Genomic DNA, 20,310 nt, shown 5'->3' with positions numbered 1-20,310 from the left:
ACACAGGGGTCTGAGAACACTATCTAGTTTTATCTTCAGTGACACATCAAAAGGCCTCTAGAAGTTGAGTCAAGGCCATGAAACACATTTCACCTAGATGTTTTCATAGCTGCATGCTGACAAGTCTTGTAGCTCAGTCTGTCATATCTATACAGATAGTTCTGTGCGATTTAACTACTAAACTACATACACAAAGTGTAATCTAACTCTCCTTAAATGTAACACTTTTTTTGGCCAAATACATCCACACATATGCTCTTTAAAGTTCATTTAACCTATCCAATTGACAAAGCCATCTTTTGCTCCAAGCTTCATCTCACAAGGCCTGGACTGTCACATGTGACAAATCAATTCCAAATTCATGCCTGCTGAAGGGCCTTTTACCAGCTATTTTGGAAGCTGTAGATTCCAATGTTCCTCCCCAGTTTTGAAGTCAGCAGTTTTATCTGGCCTCCAAAAGTTTCTCCTCACATTACTGCTGGATTTGGCAGTATCTTCGTGTAATTTTTTTATATTTACATAACATTGTCTTGTGTTACTAGACCACCATGACCAATCTCAAGAAGTTGTTATACACAAGCAGTGTTTTCAAATTGCAGCATAGTCTACATATCAGTTTGATTATATAGTTTTTGGCCCTCTTAAAAATAAGGATAAAGTTAGGATATAATATTCAAGCTTACATAACAAATTATGCAGTTTCAAAACATAGTAAGTTAATTAAATACAAGGAAGTACCCTACCAGTGCTAAACAGGAAGAGCACCACAGCTAAGACAGACACCAAGGTGAAGAGACGTTTGCAGAGAGACAGCCTTACCTGAAGCACCTGAGGATAATCAAAGACTTGATTCTTGTAACAGCGTTTGCGAACAGCAGGGACCCCATCTGACAGATTTGTACATTTGTCTAGGATCAACACTGATTCCCCATTCTCAGCCTGAAGAGCTTCCAGCTCAGACTGGTATTCTGGGTGCAGAGCCATTTGAGATGACAGAATGAAATACCTGCGAGGACTGAAAAACCACAGCAAGGTTAGCTAGCAGCACTGGGAGGTTACTTCCAAGATGCCCTAGAACACATTTCCTTCCATCCTGGAAAAGCAGAGCAGGATTAACTAAATGTGGACACGCTGCCAAGACCATATTTTCAGATAAGGCTGGAAAGGGTAATGGTGCAATATAATTGAATCTGGGATAGTAAGATAGTTATTTACAACTCTGAATAAATTTGTACTTGGAAAAAATGCTTATTACATTAGAATAGGCACTCACATTATAACCTCTATTATAAACTGAAATAAACATTATTTAGCTACATATTAAAATAGCCTGCTACTGATGCCAGGATTGTTTGTACTTTTGTTTGGTGCTAAAACAAAGTAGATAGGACACTGAATGCTGCTGCTAGTTTCTCCTCCCATATATTATCTCATGAATTTTGATTGAAAAAAGATGCTGAACTGGCATCTCAGTATTTAGTATTTAGCTTATTTAGTGTCAATATGGTGACAGAAGCAATAGGACAAGCTCATCTTTTTTAACTGTGATTCAGTTCTGTCCCTTCTGGGCAATATAAAGGTAAAATTTCCAGGGAAGAGTTGAGGGCCTGTTATCCCATACACTCTCAAGTCCCACCACGTTCCAAAACTATGAATATTTAAAATGTGCCTTGACATTGAAGTGCTTAAAAACACTAATTTACACTGGAGGTGAACCACACAGGCCCAAATTAGGTGCTTGCTGCTCTAAAAAGCTATATTAATATTGGAAAATAGCATGTCATTTAATTGTTATATTGGTCTACTTGGGTTTCTTTTCTAAACAGGTCAGCTAAGTCAGACTGCTCTACCACTCCCCACTGAAAGGAACACACAGAGAGTGACTGCCCTCACGCTACCAAAAGAACACAGGAAGCACGAGGCTTGCACTTAGGATTCCAGTTTTACTCCATGTGATGCTATCTTTAATTTACAGCTCTGAAAGCACATACAAACACACACACTTTATAAAGTCAGACCTCTCCTGCTGCTCTTCTCACCTCTTCTACTCATTTTCATGCTGGTCACTTTAGTTGCTCCAATTAACAGATGAGACTTGCATAATATTTTTTTTAAACATTCTTTTTCCCAAGCTTCCAGCTGCTACCAATTTGCTACCAGCAGCTCTACAGAATATATATTTCTAGCAGAAGTGGATTTTAAGCAATCCAATTAAAAAGACAAGCACCCTTCAGTTCAGCTCGATAAAAGGCCTTAAAAAAAGGAAATAATGATGCAGATGAGTGAGAATAAATGCCTAATATCAGCTAAAAAATATGTAGGTTTGTTTGTGTGTATGTTCAAAACCAAATTTTGCCTTGAAACTGTCCTTGTTCTATGACACTCATAATCTAGCTATCAAATCTTGCAACAAAAGAAAATACATCCTATCTCCCAAGAAATAACACAGTAGCATAGTAGAATGCAATAGTTCATCCCAAGCAAGCCTAAATTCTGAGCGGTGTGTCCTTGCCACACGACTCCTGCACAAAGCAATTAAGCTGTGAATGCGTCTCAATAGCAACGCTAACTGGCCACTAGATGTCACTCCGTAGAGCAGTTTTCTCTTCACCACCAAAAAAAAAAAAAAAGTTGAGAAAACGAAAGCTCCTACACCTTCACTGAACACAAGACTTGTTTTCTCTTATCAGACCCAAAACCAGACATAGCGTTTAGCTGAATACATGGACACGAACAATACGACTATATCTGTCTTTACAGTTAGTTCTATACATGCTGAAGCCTATAATCATGTTCATGCTTTCCAGACAGAAACATAAAGTGTGTTTTCACTCTGTATCAGAACGTAGTAATACTTGAGACTTGTGAAGAATCAATTGGGATGCAACCAGATGCCCCTACGCTGGTCTGGCCCAGGAGCATCACAAGCAGGAACACAAAGGGTGTGAGCAAAGTAAACCACCACTGCACACGGTTGTTCTAATTGACTGCAGTATTGTACTTGGGAGCAGCCCAGAGGAAGAGCAAGAGCATTGCCCTTACCAGAAAAGACAACTTAAACCAAAGACCAACAACTTTTGTGTCTGACAGAGGCTGTGCCCTTTCAATCACAGTTTTCAACTTTGAAAATTCATATTCTCTACAGAATGCTGTCAGAAGAAAAGAGCCTAAAGTTTCTGCATTTCTAAACCTGATCTTCATGAGAGGAAACATCATTGATCCCCATTGTCTCAATCAACAGAACTTTTAAACCGTAGCAGAGTAAAACTCTGTTACAGTGAAACACTTTCAGCTCTGTAATTAAAAGATTTATGAAATATTAAAAGAGCAGCCTTCCATAATCAATTAAAACACGTCTTTCAGACTTCTACTTCCTCTTGTTCTGAAGACATGAATGGATTAGAGAAACCACCATTTTCTAGGGTAGCTCATTTCAATGACTAATTACATTATCTGATAAAATTAGTGCTTTATTTCCCAATTGTCTTGCTTTACTTCCAACTACAAGGTTTGGGGAGGAGGGGGTTGTGTTGTTTGTGTTTATGTCTTACTCCACTATTTTAAAAAAGAAACAAATAAAAACAATATTCCAAGCTCTGGATGTATGTATTCCCATAATCAAATCAGTTCTCATTTTTCTTTTTCATGAGATAACCACAGGTTAGGCACAAAGAGTTATAGTGAATGGGGTAACATCAGATGGGCATCCAGTCACTAGTGGGGTTCTGCAGGGCTTCATTCTCAGCCCAGTTCTCTTCAACATCTTTGTTAACAACCTTGAAGCAGGACTCTAAAGAATACTAAGTAAGTTTGCCAATGACACTAAACTGGGAGGAGCTGTTGACTCCCTTGAAGGCAGAGGCCCTGCAGAGAGACCTCGACAAATTAGGAGGGCTGAGCAATCACCAACCATATGAAGTTTAACAAAGTGCCAGATTCTGCACAAGGAAGGGAGCAACCTTGGATGTATGTAGAGACTGGGGAACAGAAGGCTGGAGAGCAGTGATGTGGAAAGGGACCTGGGGGTCCTGGCTGATGCAAGTTCAATATGGTCAGCAGTGCCCTGGCAGCCAGGAGGGCCAACCATGTCCTGGGGGCATCAGGCACTGCCTTGTTGAAGCAGGTTATTGTCCCACTCTACTCTGTGCTGGTGCGGCCTCACCTCAAGTCCTCTGTGCAGTTTAGGGTACCACAATAATAGAAAGATATAGAGCTATTATAGAGAGTGCAAAGGAGAAATATGAAGGTCAAGGGCCTAGTTGGGAAGCCATATGAGGAGCAGCTGAGGTCACTTTGCTTGTTCAGCCTGAGAACAGGAGACTGAGGGGAGACCTCATTGCTGTCTGCAGCTTCCTCACGAGGGGAAGCAGAGGGACAGGCACTGATCTCTTTTTTGTGGTGATCAGTGACAGGACTCAAGGGAGTTGTATCAGTGGAAGTTTAGGCTGGATAATAGGAAAAGGTTCTTCACTCAGAAGGTGACTGGGGACTGGAACAGGCTCCCCAGAGATGTGGTCATGGCACCAAGCCTGACAGAGTTCAAGAAGTGTTTGGACAACACTCTCAGGCACATGGTGGGATTCTTGAGGTTGTCCTGTGCAGGGGCAGGAGTTAGATTTGTGGGTGGGTCCCTTCCAACTTAGGACATTCTATCTCTTTAAAGTCACAACGCAGGTATAGCACACTTTTATCATTGCAATAGTGTCTTTTGTCATTACTTTGCCTTTAAGTATCCTTAAATAAACTGTGTGAAGTGATAATTTATTAGGGAATCTATACTGCTTTGAATTAATGCCCTGATTTACTTATACTTCAAAGAAATCAAATATATTAGCAACTACTTCTATTTATATCCAAAATATCTCGTCAGCTCACTGGAAATATTGAATCTAATTCTACCAGAAACACTGTCACGCTGTCATATTTTACAGTCCAGTTTCTGGTGTGAGAAAAACAGAATCACTCAAAAAAAATCCTCAATTCATAGCTATATTGGCAGATGAGCCAAGACTATTAGCATTGGAACCACCAGTTATAAAGCTAGTAGCTATATTTATATTTTATCATCATCAATACCAAACATGATATTGAATATACTTTGCCAAATTCATGGTGATTACTTTACCCTGGTCCTCTTTCTGGCAGATCTACTTCTGCTGACAAGGGGCTGTAAACAGGAATACTGACGTCGTAGCCTTGCCGGTAAGTCCATGTGGAGAAGCCTCCACCAGCCAACAGAGCTCTGGAAAATAAAAGAAAGCAACTTTGAACAGAGAATCTGTAACATTCAGACTCCAGTAATTCACTGCTTGTGAATACCAGAGAAAGAAGATGCATGCTCTGAAGTAAGTTTTTCCCTCGACTTTAGTCAGTGGCATATTTCCATGTTGTTTTTAGGTTCACTTTAGTTTTCATGATCTGAGCATACTGCTAGATTGGAACTAGTCACCAACAGAATGCTTACATTTGTGTATGATCACTGAGGAATGGACTTTTTGTTTTAATATAGGGAAATTTAATATATTGCTGTCATTATGATAATTTTGCAATTAGTGAGCTTACCTGTCCTAAGGCAATTTTAACTTAAAGAAATACATTCTGAATTATTTATACTAGTTAAGATATTCCTTGATGCCTGCACTAAAATAGGGTATGGCACAACTTCCAAAATGTTAGAGACATGCTACACTTCGGATACAAATGATGTACAGTAAGATAGTAATTTGGCATTTTATAGCAACTCTGGACTTCTCAGGCTGCAAAATACAACAGAGTTATTTGCCACTGTATTTTCAAAGTTATCATACAAGCTAGTGAAATTTATTTCATTTTTATATTACACAAAAAATTCTATAAACAGGAAAAAAAAGAACAAGAAATCTGCATGTTATGAAATTAAGTTCCAACAGCTTGGGACATTATGTGCTAGAGAGCATGGAAGTCACCAAGGACTGATAAATTAAAATGCAATTCAACCTTCCAACAGGATGACCCTCATTGTGTCTTTTCCTAGATGGAACAATCTTTTGCCACCCAGAAGTGCAGAAGACAACAAAGTGTACAGAAGAAAACAATATATCATTTACAATTCCAGAAACAGGTTTGTTACTATATACTATTACAAACCAAGCATCTTTTAAATATGCTATTAGAGGTCAGCAGCTTTTCTGTTGCCATTTCATCTCCAGTGACCAGGTGGCACCATTAACGCATCATCCTAGTTCCAAAAGAAACTCAGACTCAGCTTCTTTAGTGAGACTTCTCAAACAGCTGATCAAGCTTTCAGTCCTGTGTCACTCAACAAGAGGGTGCACTATACTTTCAGTTGCCCCAGGATACTGAGTCTGCTTAAGGTACCCCACAAAGTACTTTGGACAAAAATATTTCTCAACTTCAGTTTCTCTCCTTCTCTGTGGAAAGAAGCAGAACACAAATACACCACTAGACAAGGCACTACAGAAAGGATCTTGAGGAGCTGTATGCATAGCTGTAGCTATGACTACAGCCAAAAGCCTTACTATCACCAGCCTGCATCCTGTCACAGTTCAGATCAGAGCACCCACACATCTCATCAGTAATCAGAACAGACACATAGGAACAAAAAGTTAAGATGAGACTGGAAGAGGCACTGACAATCCATTAGCTGATATTCTTGTTTTCAGATATCATTGAATGAAATCCTTAGTATGGTGTCTGGAAAAACAGTTTTTCCACAACTGTTAGACAACAGATTATCATTATACCTAAATATCACCAAGACCCATCATTTTTTCCCATCACAACAAGACATCCTGGATGAGCACCAGTATGTTCTGCCTGGTCTAATCCCCATCAGATGTCCCACAGGATACTTCACTTCCTGTTCTGACTGGCAACACAGTTGTTCAGTGTTGAAATATCATGATCACGCTTTGCCATAAATGTGACTGATTTCACTCAAGTAGTCAAGGCAAACACTCTTTGAAGATCCCAGGCTCTGGATTAGAGGTTCTGGATTGGAGATGCATTTCAGCTTGGTAACTACAAAATCAAAACAACTTGCCCTTTATTACTCTTCATTCAGAACACAAACAATGATAGGAGCAAAAATCAACTTGAAAACAGGATGATAAACCAAGTACATGCTGAGTTAGAATTTATATTCCAAATCAAGTGATTATTTTTAATTCCCTTCCAATGCTCCCCCATCTCCCTGCCTTTGGTGACATGTACTGCTAGAACTAGGTCTCACCCTTGAAGCTGCATGTTCCATGTCTTATCCATACTAATTCAGTCACAAGCAGGGAGAAAAAAAATTGGCTTGGGTGTTGCTGTTCTTGCATTCTATATCCCCCTCCTCTTTTTTACCCCCCAGCCCCCAACTGGGAAACCAGAATCAGATTGTTTTAATTGGATCCGGTGAAAACATGACAGCACCTCATCAGCCTTGAGAAAGCAGGTGTGTGTCATGCAGACTTCTACCTAAATAAACCCACAGGGAACCAACACCAGTTAAGTAACTCCATGCGGATTTTCATTTTACAGTGCAGTAAGGGAGTAGGAATATTAACTCCTAATGTACTCAAGACAAATAATCTTTAAATTGCACCGATCAGTGAGGAATGAGCCTGTTCCTGAGCAACTTTTCACCACTTTTCTGAAGTGTGCCAGCTGGCCTCTACTCTAAAAGTTTCTGCCCAGCTGCCAACAGCAGCAGCTTTCTGCCAACTGAAATCCAATTCACAAACTGTAGCAGAAATAAATAAAAAGTATCTTAGTTTGTATGTTCAATTCTACAGCTACAGATTAGCTTTGCAAAAGAAATCCTTTCAACATCATTATTGTACCAAATTCAACAGCACTAATTAACAAATAATATAGAGCTTATGTTTTAAGTTTCATAGCAGGAGATTACATGCATTATGAAAGCTAATATCAGCAACATAGTCTCCATGCCCACAAGGCAGACTTCCACCTTTGAAATTATGGGATAAAGCCCTTTTGTACTGTCTTTGGAAATTTGATGTAACGATTTAATAAACAAACAACCCCTTAGTGAAGTACCTTAGATAAGAACGATTCCAGATGTAAAATTATCATAGAACTCTATTCCCCTCTGTGTATAAGGTCTTACTTTACCTGGATTAATATTCTGCAGAAAATCAGCAGAACACAAATCTACCAAACCTCATGATCCACTGTCATTCAGCTATTTATGATCTCTGATACATGCTGACTGTAGAAGGCAGGCCACACTTCCTGTGCAAACTTCACAAATACTACCTATGTATTTCACAAAATTTCACAAATGCAGTCTTTCTGGAGTTGTCTTGGTACAGTTCAGACAAGTCACTGAAAAACAACTGAACTCTACCAACATACGTTTAATTTGGCCGGCAGCCTCTCCTCCTGTGATGCTACAAATAACTGTCTTTCACACTTGGTTAAGTACCCATCCTGTAGCACCTGCAGACATTCTTAAATACAGAAAACACACTCAGTTAGACTTGAACTAAGAACTCCAAAGGTCTCCAATATCATACTGAAAGCTCACATTGCATCACTCAGGCCTTTCCAGGACTAGGTCCACACTAGTCTGTGACTTCTTTCACAGCTCTCTTGCCTTCACACCTGTGACCTGTGGTACAGGTTCTGTAGATGGAATACTCTAACTGTTGGCTGCCTACAAAAAGGAGTTTCCACTTTTTTTGCTGTCCCAAGTGCTGTTATTGCCTCTCTCACATATTACAGCTCATGATCATACAGCTGCAGGGTCAGTCAAATTGGCAAGTTACAACAACAGCTGTATGCCAAAAAAAGATTTTAGCTTTTTACTTAAATTACTGAGCTTTCCATGATAGTATGAAAAACACTTAGGACAAACACGTACCAAAATAATACATTTCCTGCATACTAAACCATATAAATGGAGATTTCAGATAAAAAGAGTAAAAAAACCAAAAAAGTTTTGCAGTAGATCTACTGCATTCTCTTAATAAATCCACTTCTTCAATAGACACATGCATCCACAAACATGCAGTCCATCCCATTAAACAGAGCATTCTCAAATGAAAATTATCCTTAAGAATCATAAATCTAAGATAACAAATGCAAGTATCTACCATGAGATTAGCAGGTTTCGTTACGTGAGACTGATGCTTGACTGCCCTCTCCAGGCTAACCCACATACATACAACATATTTCATGCAGAGAAGTAAAAAACTAAATCCTTACTTCACAATGAGCAAGTTTACTCCTTAAACATGTCCAGAAAAAAATCTGTTCTGGCACTGAGGGATGTTCTAAATTTTCTTTGCTGTAAAGAAATCAAGATAGACTCCACACACAATCATCTCAGCAAAGGTCCCATATCTCAGGCAAGATTTTATTGACATTTAGCAGGAGAAAGTTGACCTTCAAGAAAGGCACTGGTTACATGGGAGCTAACTTAGCAGAACTAAGCACAGACAAGCTAATACACTAGAAACATATTCAGTAACAGCATCTAAGCTAAATAAGTTTGTCTTCCTCTTCTTCCTATTTTCTTTGCCTTACAACCTCCTTTCCTCTTCCAAAAGTAAACTATTCTGCAAGTGAAAATGGAGCTCAGAATTTATGCCTTTTAAATTCCTGGCAAATATTTTCAAAACACACTTACCAGAGAATAACTAAGAGCATTTGTCCAATTACTAATACAGATTTATTATTAAGATAACAAACACAATTGAAATTCATCATAGTTTTGTCAAGCAGAGAAGCTGCTTTAAAATGCCCTGAAGTACCTGACTTCTATCAGAAAACTGCAGCTACAATCATCTTTGAACTTCTAATTTGCATCAAATGGGACATTCTGTAAAGCATTCAGGTTCAGTAACACACCAGATGTAGGTCTAATCTCAAGATTCTCCAACCTTACAAGTCCAGCACTTAAAAGCACAAAATTTCAGCCACATCCTAAATAAAATTAAGGATGGGGATAAACTTTCAGATTTCAGAAGTAAACACCTGTTTTATACAAGGCAGGGACCTCTTTACTTCCCTTTTTAAGAAGAAAGAAAGTCATATTACAGCTTCGTAGAGGTTAAGGAGCATATTCTTTGATATCAACTGCCCTTCTGAGCTTGTTGCTTCTTCAGTGGCATTTAAACCCAGATCTGTGCACTCAAACACAGCACAACGCGTACCTATCTCTAGGAACATCTAGGGCAGTGTTATAATCTGGTGGCCCTCCAGGCAGCATATTGAAGAGCAGGTGATTTGTGCCCCGATCCCACCTACAGCAAAAGAAGAAACAGACAGCAATTAGAAAGGTGTTCTCTGCATATAGACAAATTCTGTCAAAGCCTAGCTCTGGCATGAACACACTGCATTCTCCCCTCCTGCATTAACTTTAGTTTTTACCACTTTGTGTTCTTTAAATTGACACATTGAAGTTTCAGCATGTACCTGGATAATTGTGCCAAAGCCTGAGCTGTCTCCTTGATACGGAGCACATTCTGATTGAGGACATCTATGGATGGCACAAAAAGGCAGGCCCGGTTGACATCGTCAGTGTAGAATTCACTGTCAGAGATGGCCGTTAGCAGCTCATTGTATTCCCTGGAAATGGTGTTGCTCACTGCCGCCCCAAATTCATCCACATACTTTTTCAGTGAGTAGATGTACACCTTGATTTTGTTTTTGGGATTGAAGCCACATCTATAGACGTCGAAGCAGGTGTGCATCCTACAGCTGAGGTCTCCCCGCTCAGGAATGGGGCTATCAGCAGGAAGCTTGACCACAGGCACATCATGGACGCTGCGTTTTTCAACAGTCCAGTCACTGGATGACTCAATGGAGTGAGGCCAGAACTGAAACATTCCTGTGGCAATTAGGCCAAGCAGAACTATAGAAAAGAGAGTGATATAATAGATGCGATGCTTGGTTTTCATCCTTGGGATGAGGGCTGGACCCCGGGTGTTATATTTGGCCGACGCACACATAATGGAATCAATTATCTCTTGTCTCTACAAAATAGAGAGAGGTTTTAGGATGAACTCTAGAAGAGATACATAGTTACCAAAATGCAGAGAAACATCCAGTTAGCCCTTTCATGGAAGGTTCCTCATCTCAGCAGATTGCAGTAAACTTTCCTCAAATGCTCACGTCCCACTAGAATATAAGATGCCAACCAGGACTGCCACCAGATCATCCAGGACAAATTGAGGATGATCTGCTGGGCCTGGTTGTAACAAAATGATGTTGGCCAGTTAACAATCACAAGTCAGAAAAAGGCATGGCTTGGACAGTGAGGGGAGGAGGAAATCTCAGACACAGCAGAGCGCTGAGACCCAGTAGGTCCCACTCCACCTATAACCAAGTGTATTGATAGTGAATACTAATAAAAAAACAAAACACTTACCTACAGAAGACAAACAACTTGGATACCCTGCAAAAGACTTACAAAAGGGCATCACACAGAATGTAGGATCATGATACCATCTCTAAGGTAAAGGTGCTTTCAAACTGAATTTCATAGCAGCCCCACAATATCTGACTAGAATGATGGTAACACTTCTGGCAAGAAAAAGGAATTAATTTGTCATCTTTGTCAATATGCCTTTTGGGGCAAAAAAGTGTTCTATGAGCTGCCAGTGCAGTCACATTAAGAAAAACATTTAAATAATAGTTTGCCATAGTCTGTACTAGAGTTGTAATGAAAAACATGATGCAATCTCAAGTATCACAAACAACTGTCACACAAATATTGTCATCTTTGATAGTTCTTACAAGTTTTTACACACAGAATTGTGGTTCCTGCATAAGGCAATTTACATTAACTACAGACTGGAGAATTGGCAAAAAAAAACTTGTTTAGGTTTCTGACTAAAACTTCCATAACAAATAAATTCAAACTGAATTCTCCACGGTGAGAGCCTTTTAAAAGTAGTAAGTATGTTTTCCAGAAAAAGAATGTGAATGGTATAATTATGTGTTTTCCTTTAGGACAAATGGAATGTTTTCTTGCTTTGTAAGCTACCAAGAAATTCTGACAAGTCAACTGTCCGGCAGACAACAAGTATGAATAAAATAAGTATCAATAAACAAAAGAAGTATCAGTTTCATTATCAAACAAATGGTCTTTATAACAAATTGGGTTATTTGGAAATTCTTAACAAAAGACTGTTAGGACAGGGTGGGTAACACATGACTGTACTTACACTCAGTAGCACTAAAATAATCTGAGATGATAATAAACATTCCATTTTAACAGCCGCTCTCATCAATTTACATCCACGTTCTGACTCTGGAAGAAGCTTCTAAAGCCTCCTGTACAGGGCAATACCTGTATGATGCTGTTATCAGGACAGATGCCAGAACGCTACATTACTATCAGTTTTATAATTAGAAACTTTCCTTACGCTTCTGACTCTTAACGTCATTCCTCCTTCCTGACACAGCGCCAGAACCACCTGCGTGATGACAAAGACCGCACATTTGCAGCGAGCATTTCGGTCACCCGGCAAATCTGTCCAGACCTGAGCCCGAGGGGAGGAACCCTCCGCGGAAGGTACCTCTCCATCCATGGACAAGTTCATTCACTCTCACACAGCACACGGTCCACTGGGGAAACAAGGCGTACTCGCACTTGGAATATTGGAAGTAACGGGAACAAGAAACAGCAGAGAGGTGGCAACAACACTAAGGGACATCAGGGATGCAGGACGGGACGGGCCGCCCCCCGAGGGACACGGCGGGCGGGCCCAGGCCGGCCCGGGACACCGTCGGCAGCAGCCGGGCCCCCGCCCCACCGCGGCTCCTTCACCTCCCGCTCTCCTGCCCACCCGCAGGGACAGGAGGCCACCCCCGCCGCCCGCACTCACCTCCGCCCGCAGTCGCCGGGGCCTCCCGGCCGCTCCCGCTCCGAGCGGGGCCCGCCCGCCCCGCCGCTCTGCACCGCCCGGCGCCCCCCCGCGGCCGGAGGCCCGCACTGCCCCTGGGCCGGCACTGCCCCTGGGCCGGCACTGCCCCTGGGCCCGCACTGCCGAGGGCCGGCGCTGCCCCTGGGCCGGCGCTGCCGAGGGCCGGCGCTGCCCCTGGGCCGGCGCTGCTCCGGGGCCGGGCGGCGCTGCAGGGAGCAGCGCAGAGAAGGGGTCTGTGCCTGTCGTGCGCCAGGGCACGGATGGAAACCCGCGTTTCACACTGCCAACGGCCCCAGGTTAAGGCCGTGCCCTCTTCTCCTGCCCTCGACAGCGCTGCCCACTGTACACCCCCTCACAGCTCCCTCGCCCTGGCTGCCCCCGGAGCCTGTTTCATTTTGGGGAGTTTTCTTCCCTGTTAGTGGTTTTTCTTCCAACACTGCTCCGCATTAAGCCCCACCCCGGTGACTGAAGTCTGGTTGCAGGATTTGGGAAGGCCTCCTCGCTGACGGGACGCTTCTCCCGTCAGAACAGGCACTGGGACAATGTTGGTGTTTACCTGGATGTGCAAACTTTGTACCCATGGGCCACCACCACCCTGGCTTTCGATACGTTTGCATTTTTGACTCACTTTCCTCCTGTTCTGTGCACATTTCCAAAACTATATTGAGATTTCTTATTGACCAAAGACTTTTGGGTCATGCGTCCCTTTCCCATCTGCTGGATCACAGTACTTGAGTGAAAAAACAACCCAAACCTACACCTTCCCCAAACATTTCTCAAAAGTGACTTGAACCAATATCTCTCCTGATAGAAAATAGAGGAGGACAAATTTGTTGCACAAAACTCGAGCTGTGTGGGAATCATGGACACTGGTTTCATTACCAAAAATGGGCACTGACTAGGTCTATAGGAAAAGGGGGGGGGAGGGGGGGAGGGAAGGCAGGTAAGATCATAGAATCGTAGAATGGTTTGGGTTGAAAAAGAACTTAAAGATCATCTACTTCCAACCATTCTTCCAGGGCAGGGCAGGGCAGGAACAACTTCCAGGACAGGGACACTTTCCACTAAATCAGGTTGCTCAAAGCCCCATTCAGCCTGACCTTGAACACTTGCAGGGATAGGGCATCCACAACTTTGGGCAACCTGTGCCTCATCAACCATATAGTGAAGAATTTCTTCCTAATGTCTAATCTAAATCTACCTTCTTTCAGTTTAAAGCCATTTTCCCTTGTCCTATCACTACATGCCTTTGTAAAGTCCCTCTCTAGCATTCTCATAGGCTCCCTTCACGCTGCTCTAGGGTCTCCCCCGAGCCTTCTCTTCTCCGGCCTGAACAACCCCAATCCTCTCAGCCTGTCTTCATAGCAGAGGCTGATGCTGCAGCTGAACTGTGCACACTGCAACGGTACAGTGGAGACGTTCCAGCAGCAGCAGTGTAGTGTCCCTGCATGTGGCACCCATATTCTTTATCTTTCTCTGCTCTCTGGGCTGATACACCCTGACTATTTTTTGTGCCACTGAGGTGGAGAGAGGGATTACTTTGTATCTATCACCCTGCAAACAGTTTTAACTGTTACAACTGTCACTATTTCGATGGTTACAGTTTAACACTCAACAGTTTTCGGCAGTTTCCAATTGCTTACTGGTTTCTCCTGCCAAGCTGAGGACAGATATGGGCTGTTTGAGAAGTCCTCTGCTTCGTAAAGCTGCAGGTCTCCAGGGAACATTGCCACAGTCTGCCTCTGGAGCTACCAGAGGTCAGTGATATCCTGCCACAAAAACTTCTCCTGTTGCAGCCCCTTCAGCCACCCAATTTCTGGGACAGAAGCATCTCCAGCCTCATACCTGGTCTCTGCTGCCTGGGCTACCAGTCAGGCCAGCTCTGCTCCTATCCTGTAATCCTTCGGGGTTTAAAAGACTCTTACCGTGTGTATCTTATAGTGTCAGCTTTTGGTGGCCTGAAATGTATTATTCCCCTCTTCAATTTTTCTTGTAGTCATTTTTATGTATTTGTACCTTACGTACAACGGTGAGGTGGTGGTGGGCTATCCTATAATGTGTGATTGCAAAAGGATAAGAGGTTGTACCTGTCCCTGCTCCAAACCTCTAACCTGAGTCTCTTTCTCTCTGTCACACACACATGGAGTACAGTGTCCTTAAACAGTCTTAGCTGTCCGCAATGGATTAGTTCTCTTTCATTTCACCTGCCCTTGGGAAAACAGCTTTCTGCAAAGCCGTCCACACGCACGCACAGAGACAGCCTGGTACTCCCACAAGAAAGGCAAAATGCTGTCACTGCAGTTGCTTTCTCTTTTCTTTCAACCTCTCCTCATACACGTTGCATAGCAGGTGATGTAGCATTCTGCTCAGTCTCACTGATACCTTCTTCACCCTGTCTGTGACATTCAAAGCCAATGACAGGAAGCACTCTCAGATCTTTCTGAGGGCTGGTAGTGCCTTCTCCTTCCTCCCAAGTGCAAGCTACTGAAGTTTGTTAGAGTACATAATGTTTCCGGGTTTAACCCTTCAGCTTCAAATTGCTGTGAACTGTGCCATTCATAAAGCAGAGGCAGGAACTCTCCTTCAGGAGGTAGATGGACCGTGTCCAATTTTTTGTGAATTGGAAGGGGTACCGTTCATGTATTGGGGCTGCCGGGATGAGCGCCGGATCTCTGCAGCTACGGGGCTCATCAGCATAAACCGTGCCTGGATGTGTCTGAGATACAGAGGGGGGTCCCCGGCCCTGTCGCGTGACAGGGACACTGGCAGATCCACGTGCGGCGGGGGGTCACCGAGCGCAGCCTGCGCCAGCCCATGCAGTGCCCGCGGGCGCTTCCTCCGCCTCCCTGCTCTGCCAGGGAGAAGAAAGTGCATCGAATCAATTGTAGCTGAAATATTCATGGAAACCTGATGATCCTTTCATCCCTGTAGGAAAATCTGGAAATCAGTGCAATTCTATTAAAAGCTAGAATTAAACAAATGCAAGCAGCATCAGCTATTTTATTTCAAAATCACAAGAAAAATGGAGGACGTAGTCTGTTTTGATAGAGATTTCCCTGAAACCACATCAGGGAGCCTGTTTATATTCTAGTGATGTAGCTAAGCCAGACAAGTCTGCAGCACAGACTATTTTTAGACTCCAGGTTGCCATTTATAGCTTGTAAAAATATTCATCAGCATCTGGATAACAGGCTATCAATTTTTATAAATGCACAGGAGAAATCAGATATTTTACCTCTCTTTGCTTTGCCCTTTTATGTCCTGTCTTATATGGCTTTTGGGGGGTCATTTGGAGTTCATTTTTAAGGGCTTTACCATCACGTCATACATTAGCCTGCTGTCACATACAGCATCCTGTGTTTTCTGCTGGGATGATCAGTACACAGAAGAGAAAGAAATGTTCAGAGAACCTTCTGTTAGCTATTGTATCTCCACATATGAAGTAGCTGCATGTGAGATTATGGTGCACCTTATGCAGTCAGTGATGAAAGCAGCACATTCTGAAAACACCTTTATAATAAAAGGAGATAATTTTAGAAGGCAAATATGAAGGGGAAAACTAATGGATTGAGGACATCTTTTCAGCCTTATTTTCAACCTATGGCATAGCATAGCCAAAACCTCATAGCTCAATTTATTCTTCTGAAAAATTTCGTAATGGTTACTGCCAATATATAAGGTACTGAACTAAATGAAAGAATTTCTATTATAAAAAAAAAAAAGCAGAATATTGCAACAGCCTTGGTTCACTGTTCCAGTTTAAGTCTTACAACTAAATGATACCTGCATCTATATCAGTAGAGTTTTTAACTAGTCTGATCAATAGCTAGCAGCCAATTGCATGGTTCTATCTATTGATCCAGACCATCATACACTTCCAATGCTGCTCCTTTGTGATGGATGGCACTGCTCAAAACAGACCTTATGTCTGTAACTATACTTCCTCTACCACCTTCCTAAATTGAAAGGAAAAAGCTGAATATACTTTGGAGATCTGCTGCAATAGCAACCACTGAAAGATGTGAGACACAAGAAGATTCAGTTAGGCAAAAGTTCCCTTCAAAGAAACTATAATGTAGCACAAAGGTGCAGGTAGAAACACTCTGTCAGTGTAGGTTCCCCCTCCCTAAAGCTTTCAGCTGTCACGGTCTGCAGATGCATTAATCTTTAATCAATTGAACTCTTTCTGCAGTGAGGTATCCAGGGAAAGGACAGGTCACGACAAGCATTCGCCTAGAATAACTAAGCACTCGTGCATGAGCTGTGCCATCAGACCTTGCTGGATAGCAGCAGGGAATAGACAGAGAGCTAAAAATAGCCTTTCCTTGCAGTGTTTTTCCAGACTATTTTTGATTCTTCATTTTGATAAGGTCGACTGGCTATTTGCTAAAAATAACCAATCCAGGCAAACTGAGGACAAAAAGTAGAGTATTTATAACCATCTCAGACTCTTTAGGACATTTGTTGGCTGCAGATAATTTAGGATCTTGTCGTCAGTCAGTTGACAGTGTTTTATGTAAGTCGGTAATAAATAAAGCATTAATTGGAATGGAAAAGGAGCGTATCTTGCCACTGATTTTTTCAGATGGAACACATATCTTTTTGTCTATATATCTTGCCCTGTTCTTCATGGTGCAGTCTGAACTGCTTCAGAAATAGCCAAGACAATCTCCTGTTAGGTCAGCCAATATTACAAAAAGAGCTGCATATATAATTAAAAGTGCAAAATGCAGTTTTATCCTTTTGCATGCTTAATATTTCAGATGCAGAAATTTTCAGGGGTGTGACTCACGTAGCTTAATCCATGAGAGTTTTTTTTATCCAGCCCTTGTGTGCCACTATCTCTCTGATTAAATGAAAACACCACTCTGCCAACAGGATGAGAGCTACAGAGGGATTTTGTAAGCAAGTAACTGGAGGAAGACTGCAGAGAAATTGTCAATATAAATGATAATTTGACTCCAAGGCAGGTTTTAAGAAACTGGGTCGCTATGGGGATGGGAGGAGCACACAGCAGTCAGCTCAACTGTACGATCTGTTAGATGTTCCAAGACAGAAAGACACAATTAAGGTATTAACATTTATTTAAAAAAAAAAAAAAAGAAAAAAAAGAAAAAAAACCCCCAACACCAAACCAAACAACAAACAAAAACCAAACAAAAAAACAAAACCCCAAAACAACAACAAAAACCCAAAACCAAACGAACAAAAACCCACAAAAAACAAACAAACAAACCCCCCCCCACACACACACATACACAAAATCCCAACAAAATCTATCATATAGTATATTTTAGCAGCTACCCTTCTTTAGTTCAGGTTGTTATTAGTGAATATTTTCCCTTACAGATATTTTGCTTAGGATCTATTCAATTTCTGTAAGAGAAAACTCAGCTTCACAGATTCTTTCTTTAGGAATGCATGATCCTTCCTAAATACTTATTTAGAATGGGCCTCACTTATGTTGTCTGCTTAACTACAATGTAACACAGGTTAATAATTTGGAAATCCAGAGATTTTCCCCTCCCACAAGCATGAAAATGTCAAGTCTATGCCTGAAATGTGTGTTAGGGAAGTTTCTGTGACTGAGAGCAGTGCTGCACAGGAAATTCCCACTTCTAACCTAAAAATGCTGAACATTTCTCTGGAGTAGAGAGAGAGAATGGGGTGGGGGTGTGGAGGAGGTGGACAGAGAGAGAGACAGAGAGTGTTATTGGAACATGGCAAGGACCATTAAACTATCTAGGATCCTTTCTGTGGTCAAATAGATGATAACTGGAGCACAAAAGTTATATGCAAAGCAGATTTTATCGTCTTGTTTGATTATAATGAGCACAAGCTCACACTGGTATATCAATCTTGGTGGCATTTCTTATTTTAGATGAAACACAGCAATTTTTAAAAATATAAATCTGACTGGATTCATTTGAGATGCTGCTCTTTTTGCCTACTGCTTGACAAACTGGTCAAAAGAAATGCAGGGGCAGGGGCAGGATGGGAGAGTCCTTAATCATTTCTCTATTTTTTTTCCTGTAAAGATTTGACACAGAGGAAGAAAAAAAAAGGCCATTAATGAGAATTATGGTATACAGCAAGCAGAGAGAACATCTAACATGGAGGCAGCAGAAGGAACAAACAGTTTGTACAAGCAGAGCTTGTGTTTTTTCTCTCAGGGTACTCAGAGCAAATAAGAGTTGATTTAGCTTCTATATACATATGCACAGGACTTTCTACATGTTTACCAATTCTTGTCAACCAGTAAAGGCCATTTGCAAAATTTATGGGGTTTGTACAGCCGAAAAAACATTGCTTATTTCAACAGCATACTCATGACACCACATTTCTCTCTTGCCTCATTTCCAGTTAATTTTTTGGTTTCTGTGACCAAGCTAAAATTCCTTAGCAGAGAACTCCTCAGCTGAAAAAAACTGAACAAAACATGGAAAATACTCCGTACAACAAAGTGTGTGTTTGTGTGTTCTATTATTTTGAGTTCCAGCAAGCTCAGATGGAAGTGACTGTGGGCCATACTATATTAGCTGTGAGGATTTTGAAAGCATATTACACCCTCTTTCCTACAGAGGTGTGCTTTATCAGCTGCATCCACACAGAGACACTACAATAAATCCACTTTCTGAGCAGTAAACATATATGTGTGAAAAATATTACATTAATTGTTACTATTGTATATTCACATACTCCAATCATAAGAGTGACCAGAACAACAAAAGAAAATTAGGAGTCATTAATAGGTTGAGTTTGTTGTAGGAATTCCCTGAAATACTACTTCAACTAATGCCTATACTGTCTCATCTGGTTCTTGATTTCAAACAGCTTGCTCCCTAAATTTTTGTTGCTTAGATCCTCCTTGGGGTACTAAATATGAGGGGGTAAATCAGGAAGTCCATTTGTATTTTGGCTGTTCATCTCACCCTCCATTCCATTAAGGAGACTTGTCTTCTACTATAGCTTACTTTGTGGACACCTAAGATGAAATGGAAAGTAAATTACAACAAAGAATGTCCTTTAAAATATTGTACATGGACAAATGCCAAACTAGTAAGCAAATATGATGCTGATAACTATCCCTGATACTGATCTTACCAATCACCTCACCTCATTGCTGGCTTCTGAGGGAGGAGCCGGTTACTGCTAACAGCAGCCACGTGCAGCATCATCTCCTCAACCACTGCTCAGGCTTTTCACCGTCCAGACAATTCTCCACCATCACCATACATTAAAGTGCGATCGCATTAATTATTTGCTACCTATGCCTGGGTAATTTGGTTTATAATGCAGACATATGCTTTTGTCGCTCTTGCCCATCTGCCAAAACCTATGATGTCCAAGAACAAAACTAACAGAGCAATAAGGGTACAACTGTGAGCCAGCATTCCCTGACATCCCACCTCACAAAGTAACTATAAAA

At 41.6% G+C, this 20,310-nt stretch overlaps 1 protein-coding gene across 1 annotated transcript in view; it reads right to left on the bottom strand.

The window, feature by feature from the left end:
* Positions 1-12,940, bottom strand: part of EXT2 (exostosin glycosyltransferase 2) — a 75,736-nt gene extending 62,796 nt beyond the window's left edge. The window contains exons 1-5 of the mRNA XM_064657810.1: positions 12,843-12,940; positions 10,426-10,985; positions 10,164-10,253; positions 5,126-5,242; positions 820-1,015 (exon numbers count right to left, since the gene is read on the bottom strand). Of these exons, the coding sequence (XP_064513880.1) occupies positions 820-1,015; positions 5,126-5,242; positions 10,164-10,253; positions 10,426-10,961 (939 nt within the window). The 5' untranslated portion in view covers positions 10,962-10,985; positions 12,843-12,940. The remainder of the gene's footprint in view (positions 1-819; positions 1,016-5,125; positions 5,243-10,163; positions 10,254-10,425; positions 10,986-12,842) is intronic.
* Between the last annotated feature and the right edge of the window lie 7,370 nt (positions 12,941-20,310).

This window comes from Pseudopipra pipra, chromosome 6 (genome assembly GCF_036250125.1).
Source record: "Pseudopipra pipra isolate bDixPip1 chromosome 6, bDixPip1.hap1, whole genome shotgun sequence".
NCBI lineage: Eukaryota > Metazoa > Chordata > Aves > Passeriformes > Pipridae > Pseudopipra > Pseudopipra pipra.
The sequence above is the reverse complement of the archived record's forward strand: the minus strand, read 5'-3'. Positions and strand labels throughout refer to the sequence as shown.